The sequence below is a fragment of the Corvus hawaiiensis genome, chromosome Z (genome assembly GCF_020740725.1).
Source record: "Corvus hawaiiensis isolate bCorHaw1 chromosome Z, bCorHaw1.pri.cur, whole genome shotgun sequence".
In the NCBI taxonomy this organism is placed as follows: Eukaryota; Metazoa; Chordata; class Aves; order Passeriformes; family Corvidae; genus Corvus; species Corvus hawaiiensis.
Window position 1 is genome coordinate 75293757 of NC_063255.1, and position 6548 is coordinate 75300304.

Below are 6548 nucleotides of genomic sequence, written 5' to 3' on the forward strand. Positions count from 1 at the left end.
GACAGGACGGCGCAGTGCCGAGCGGGGCGCGGCGGCGGCGGCGGAGCGCGCCTGGCGCATCCCTCCTTCCATCCATCCCTCCTTCGCCACTGGCACCACCGCGCCCCGTCTGTCCTGCCCGGCTCCCCACATGGCCGCGGCTCCTCGGGAAACGCCTCGCGCCGCCGCCCTGCCGGTGCCGGAGCCGCGTTACCGGGCGGCGGCTGCCGCCTCCTCCTCCTCCTCCTCGTCCCCGCGGCGCCGCTAGCACCCTGCGCCCCGCTCCGCGCAGCGCCGACGAAGAAGAAGAAGAAGAAGCAGCAGCAGCAGGGCGCTCCCGCGGCACCGCCCCGGCGGCGGCGCTGCGCCGGCTCCGCGCGGCTGGACGGCGCGTCCGTGCCGCCTCCCCTCCCTCTGCTCCGCGGCGGTGCCCGGGACCACGGCGGCGGCGGCGGCTCGGCGGGACGCCCCGGCACGGATGCGGTGGGTGCCGGCCGCGGCTGCCGCCCTCCCTCCCGGCCTCCGTGCCCTCCCTGCCCGGCTGCTGGCTGACTCCGCTGTGTCTCCCCACCGCAGGCAGCCCCCCGGCGAGTGCGAGATGGCGCTCAGCGGCACGCTCCTTCCCTCCATCGCCACCTTCGCGGCGGGCGCCGCGGGCCGCGAGAAAGCGGCGCGGCCCGCGGGCCCCGGCAACGTGAGTATCGGCGCCGCGGCGCCGCGACACGCACGGGGCCGGGCGGGGCGGGACGGGACGGGGCCGGGCGGGGCGGGGGCCGTCGGGGCGGGCGCGGCGCGGCCGGGGCTGAGCCGTGCGAATGTCCCCGCAGCGCTGGCGGGAGGAGCTGTCGCAGCTGAAGCGGCCGCCGCCGGCGCTGTCGGCGCGGCCTGTGGAGACCCCGCCGTCGGAGCTGGAAGGCGCCGCCGCGCTGGGGCCGCGCCGTGACGCCGAGGAGTTCAACGAGCTGCTGGACTTCGACTTCATCCTCTCCAACTCGCTCATGCACCAGGAGCCCGCCGCCGCCACCGTGGTGGTGGCCCCCGCCGCCACTCCGGCCCCCACCGCCAGCCCCTGCCCCGCCGGGCCCTTCGCCTACCCGCTGCCCCGGCCCGAGCCCGCCGGTCTCCTCTACGGCGGCGGTGGCGGCGGCGGCGGCAGCTGCGACGGAGCTCCCGCTGCCGGGTCCGCCGCGCCCTTCAACCTGGCCGACATCACCGACGTGTCCCCCTCGGGAGGCTTCGTGGCCGAGCTGATGCGGCCAGACCTGGACGCGGTGTACCTGCCAGCGCCGGCCGCGCTGCCGCCCCTGGGCAGCCTGCAAGGCAAGTTCGTGGTGAAGGCGGTGGGCGAGTACAGCCACCCGGGGCTTAGCCCTAAGAGCGGTCCCGCCGCCCCTCCTCCCAGCGCCGACGGCCCCGGGGCGCCCTACACCTCCCTGCCGCGGATGTGCCCCAAAATCAAGCAGGAGGCCGCGCCGCCGTGCACCCTAGCCCCGCCGCCGCCGCACGGCAGCAGCCCCCGAGGAGCCCCCCAGCACGACTTCGCCCTGGGCAGCCGCCCGCTGCCCGCCCGGAGTACGCCCTCGCTGGGGCCCGAGGAGATGCTGAGCGGCAGAGACTGTCTCCCCGCCACGCCGGGGCTGGGCCACCCACCGCTGCCGCTGCCCCCGGGGTACCCCCCGGCCCCTGGCTACCCTGCTTTCCTGTCCGAGCAGCTCCCTCCCGGCACGCTCCAGTACCAAGGTGAGTCCCCGTGGTGCTGGGGCAGCGGATGTCCCCGCTTTGGCGCTGGCCGCGGCGGTGCTCACTCCCCCTGTCCGCCTCTAGAGCTGATGCCACCGGGAAGCTGCCTGCCTGAGGAGACCAAGCCCAAGAGGGGACGCCGGTCGTGGCCTAGGAAAAGGACGGCCACACACACCTGTGACTATGCGGGCTGCGGCAAAACCTACACCAAGAGTTCTCACCTCAAGGCGCATCTGAGAACCCACACAGGTTAGTCCCACTGCGGGGTCAGGGTGACCCCCTCGGACAGTGGAAGGGCCTGAGCACAGGAGGAGGGCTGAAAGCAACAAGACATAACTTTTTTGTGCTGGATTTCCGGGCTTTTTTTTTTCCTTCCCCCCTTGGCTACGTGAAGTCCTGTGTAGTCTTCACTTACTGGCTTGACATTTTGCTTAATGGTTCAGAGTGACTCAGATGTGGGAGCAGGTGGGTTTCTTGCCAAGTCAGAGTTTGTTACTTCTCTCTTGCTGTGTGGCTAGCTAATTATCAGGTAGTTGGAAGCCGGCTGGGATTTGTTGCTCTGGATGATGTTGGCCCACTTCTGAGGAGGCAGCAGACCTCTCTCGGAGATAACTGCTTTCTTTGTAGGGAGTTAAGTGCTTAGCACACGCTCCCCTGTCTTGGCTGGCTGTAGGGCGGAAGGTTGTGCACCTCTGCAAGCTGTTGCTCCCTTTTTGGGAAAAGCGAGATGGATCCCTTGGAGAGCAAGGGCTTTCAGCTGAGCTGGCAGCTCTGATGTCCTCCCCACCTATGGGAGGACATCTCCTCCTGCACTAGCAGAGTTTAACTGTTAATTAGCTGCGGCTAGAATTGGGGTAAAATCTGTCCAAAGTGTGTATCTGAGACCAGTTTCACACTTCAACCTTGCAGCTGAGCACAGAGTTGCAGTAACTGAGCTTGTGAAAGCAGGTACAGCGCACGGGTTTCGCCAGCGTGAGCATTCCATAACTGTGACTAAATAACCTGGGCATTTGCATAATTGGAATCCCTGGGTTGTGAACCCGATTCAAAACTTTCTCCTGAAGAGGAGGTGGGAAAGGGAAAAGAGACTGGCACTGTGGTAGTTAGGCTACCTCTTCAGGTAGTGGCAGCAGGGGGAAAATGATCTGGCAAGTGATCAGTGAACATCTGCCCCAAGCCAGTCAGCACCATCCCCAGGATGTGTAGGACAGGGAGTGTGTAATTGTTAGGGAAGCTCATCTTGCCATCAACAGTGGTTTTTGTATAATGAAGACACTAGTAAGACTGAGTCCTTAATCAGGCTGAGCTAATGAAAACAGTTTCCGGCTGTTTTTTAATTCTTGAGACCTGCAATTGTCTAAGTACGTTGTCTGCTGAGCTATTTCTGGTTGCTATTTGATTGTGTAACACCGCCGGCAAAAATACACACTCAGGTGCTCTGAAGTCTCGTGTGCAAGGCAGCAAAAACAAGCATTTTAGTGAAGATTTAAATGACACCAGCATTTCGTAGCACATGTACATCTTGAAAACACAGCCTTGCTCTTTAAGTCTTTGTAGTTTGCAACTGCTTCAAGAAGTTTGTGGCGTTTGACCACCCTTTGTTTTATCCAGGACAACTGCTTGAAAGAAGGTGCTACAAGGGATAGCCACAAGGAAAAAAAAAACCAAAAACCCTAAGTGATGTGTTTCATTGCTTGGTTTTTTTTTACAGGTGAGAAGCCTTATCACTGTGACTGGGAAGGCTGCGGATGGAAGTTTGCCCGATCCGATGAACTCACTCGTCACTACAGAAAGCACACAGGCCACCGCCCTTTCCAGTGCCAGCGCTGTGACAGAGCGTTCTCCAGGTCGGACCACCTTGCCTTACACATGAAGCGGCACTTCTGATTTGGGAGAGTGGTGGATCTTTCCCCCGACTGCCGCAGAGATTCAGTATTTACAGCACAAGGACTGTCTTCCACAAGATGGGGAGAACTCAATTTAAGCACTACAGATAATCGAGGTGAAGTCTTCCAAAGAGTGGAAAAGAGGGATAACTGCATATGGACATTGCAACTTTTCTTTGTTTCTATAGTTATACACTTCAGAGAACCAAAGACGTTGGGGTCAATGACTGGATCTTCTATCATTCCATTTGTAAATCCAACTTGAATTATTTCTGGACTACAGAATGCCAAGGAGTGACTGGAAGTCACGGATATCAGGGTTAAACAGACTGTATATAGTTCGGAGGGTGGGGATATTACACAGGGAAATGACATTCCCTTAATTTCCTTTCAATGCAATATTAGATGTACACGTCGTCTTGTACTTTCTTTTTTTTTTTTTTTTCCTTCTAAAAGCCATTACAATGTTAAAAGAGGAGGAAAAATTCAGGTACAGAATTATATTTTGAAAGCCTATTTCATGGTGCTTAGTGACTGTTGGTTCTAGAGGTACCAAAAACAGGAAGCCAAAGTTCTCAAACTGCTGCATATCTGACAAGGAACTATTTTTTGTCTTCCGATTGCCAATTTTGACCTAAATCAGGTGAATAACCCTGGTTTATCTTTTTTATTAAGAAAATAACTTTATGCAGACAGTCTGTAATGCACTGTGGTTTCGATGTGCAATAGTTTGTACAATGGTTTATTCCCAAATATGCCTTAAGCAGAACAAATGTTTTCTATATAGTTCTTTACGTAATAAATATGTAATATAAATTTAAGCAAACTTCTATTTTGTATATTTGTAAACTACGAAGTAATAATGAACATTTTGTTGGAATTTGTATTTTGCATACTCAAGGTGAAAATAAGTTTTAAATAAACCTATAATATTTTATCTGAATGGTTGCTGTAGTTTTTTTCTGTGCATGGACATGGCTAAAGAAAATTTGTTAGGTATTTGTTGGTGGTTGAGTTTACCAAGGCAAGGAGGGGGTGGTGGCAAACGTTTGTAGTCTCAAGACTCTGAAAGACAGGATTGTGTAAGTGCAGTGCTGATGTAACATCTCTTTTTAAGGAAAAAGGTGTATGGAAAGTTTTTGCTCTGAATGTCGAATTGCCACTTACCTGTGTAGGTGAAACTGTAATTTACCATTTTTAAAGTAACTGAGTTTAAATTATTTTTTAGAGGACGTACTTCTGCCTGGGACATAAGACCTTACGCATCCAATGATAAATTCTAGAATTTTTCTTTTTTTTTTTTTTTCCCTTAGCATTCTTTTCAGCAATGAAGGATTCCCAGCTTCATTGCCTTGGATTTCTTAGGCAAGTGGTGGTAACCACTTTAGTGTGAGTGAAGGAAAACCCACTGAGTAATGTCGAGAAAAGAACAAACCTGGCTTGGAGAATAAAGAGCGCGTGCACAAAACGCCACTTAACCATCACCTGCACCGGGGTTTTTTTGGGTTTTTTTTTTGGAACCTGCTCTTTCCTGGGAATCCAGTCACTCAACGAAGAGCCAGGATTCCCACAGGAATGCACGCGTAGGCAGGGAAGGCTGACCATGCAGGGACTGAGGACGTGTTGCTGCCAGGTCCCCGGCGTCCCTCCAGCGGCACGTGCCGGGGCGGTGAGCCCACTCCGGGTCATGTCCAGCCCCGTGGTGCTTCTCCTTCGGGACCTCATTGTTCCAGCTGCCTTACAGAATGTGTAGCAAACAGATGATTTCCACATTAATGCCGGGTGGATAGAACCTGTTTTTCTCACTACTCTTTGTTAAAAGGGAAGAAATGATTCCTCTTCAGCTGATTTGTAATGTCTGTCAGCTAGGAATTTTGGGTGTGTGTAGTGTCCAGTAAAGCTGAGAGAAAAAAATAGCAGGCAAGAGGTTTTTTTATCTTTGTAGTAGTTGAAACAAAAGTGGCAATATCAAATTTTTATATCTGAATGTGCCTTTGGAATGCTACTAAAGTTCACATTTTGATGTGGTGTTTGTGTGGGGACTGGTGCCATTTCTCCCTGAGTTTGTGTAAGTAATAAAATGATGCAGAAAATATTTCTCACCCCTTATCGCCTAGGCGTGCTTTGTTCAACTGAAAGCTATCTTTGTTGATTTGGTTTATAGGTAACACAGGGAGTAGGGAATATCTTGTTTGGTTTGCAAATAGCAAGTATTTAAAGCCAAATTAAAGTTATGAGTCATCCTTTATCTGAAGCTTTTTCCATGTGAAAACTTTTTTACAATCAAACCAGCCATTTTTTTACGTCCTCTGTTGCTCTGCCTGTGAATTCTCGATGAGAGATCCAAGGTTAGCATTGAAGCTGGCGTGTGCTGGAGGGCCTGAAGTGTTGCTGTCCCATCCGATCATGCCAGGGCACACTTGGTAGGTATAGGATCTCCTTTTTGCCGTTCAGAACCTCTCACATGTGTGCAAGGTCTATATTCTAGCACATCTGTAAGTACTGGAATGTGAAGATTTCATCTGAGAAACTGGTTTCTTTTGCTTTTCAAGCGTTCTGTCATTATGCACCCTGAAGAATTTTGTAAGATGTTCTAGCATTTAGTAAGGCTTTATCTGCTTCAGCCAGCTTCAGTTTCTGCTTGATGTTTTTATGGACCCCAGGTTTCTAGTTGCGTGAACAATGGCATTCTTGAAACAGGGCATTGTTCCCTATTCCACTTGATTTTTTTTTAATGTCCTTTTTTTGCCCTGATCCTAACTAAGCTGTCCTCGTGCATGAATTTCCAGACTGAAAGGGACACGACTGTAACTTTGTATTTAAAAGGAAATGCTGCTGTGTCTTTAACCATTTCAAAATTGCTACTCCTGTACTTTTTTGGGACAGGAGCCAACTTCTCACTTTTTGCCTTAGAGCATGCAACCCATGAGAGGCAGTCCTTAC

At 52.8% G+C, this 6548-nt stretch overlaps 1 protein-coding gene across 2 annotated transcripts; it reads left to right on the top strand.

The window, feature by feature from the left end:
* The first annotated feature begins 398 nt into the window (after nucleotides 1-398).
* Nucleotides 399-4548, top strand: KLF4 (Kruppel like factor 4). Of its 2 annotated transcripts, XM_048292598.1 has the most exons (5): nucleotides 399-462; nucleotides 556-673; nucleotides 807-1719; nucleotides 1804-1968; nucleotides 3431-4548. In XM_048292598.1, the coding sequence occupies exons 1-5, from the start codon at nucleotides 458-460 to the stop codon at nucleotides 3604-3606; spliced, it is 1377 nt and encodes a 458-aa protein (XP_048148555.1). In that variant the 5' UTR covers nucleotides 399-457; the 3' UTR covers nucleotides 3607-4548. The 2 variants fall into 2 exon arrangements, with proteins under 2 accessions (XP_048148555.1, XP_048148554.1); XM_048292597.1 differs by having other exon boundaries at nucleotides 440-673.
* Nucleotides 4549-6548: the final 2000 nt, after the last annotated feature.

What these genes read in the sequence shown, in the direction of transcription:
- KLF4 (XM_048292597.1), top strand. Translation starts at nt 458, where the DNA reads ATGCGGTGGGTGCCGGCCGCGGCTGCCGCCCTCCCTCCCGGCCTCCGT. An exon ending in CGGCACGCTCCAGTACCAAG is followed by an intron (nt 1,720 to 1,803) that starts GTGAGTCCCCGT and finishes GTCCGCCTCTAG; the next exon opens with AGCTGATGCCACCGGGAAGC. An exon ending in GCATCTGAGAACCCACACAG is followed by an intron (nt 1,969 to 3,430) that starts GTTAGTCCCACT and finishes TTTTTTTTACAG; the next exon opens with GTGAGAAGCCTTATCACTGT.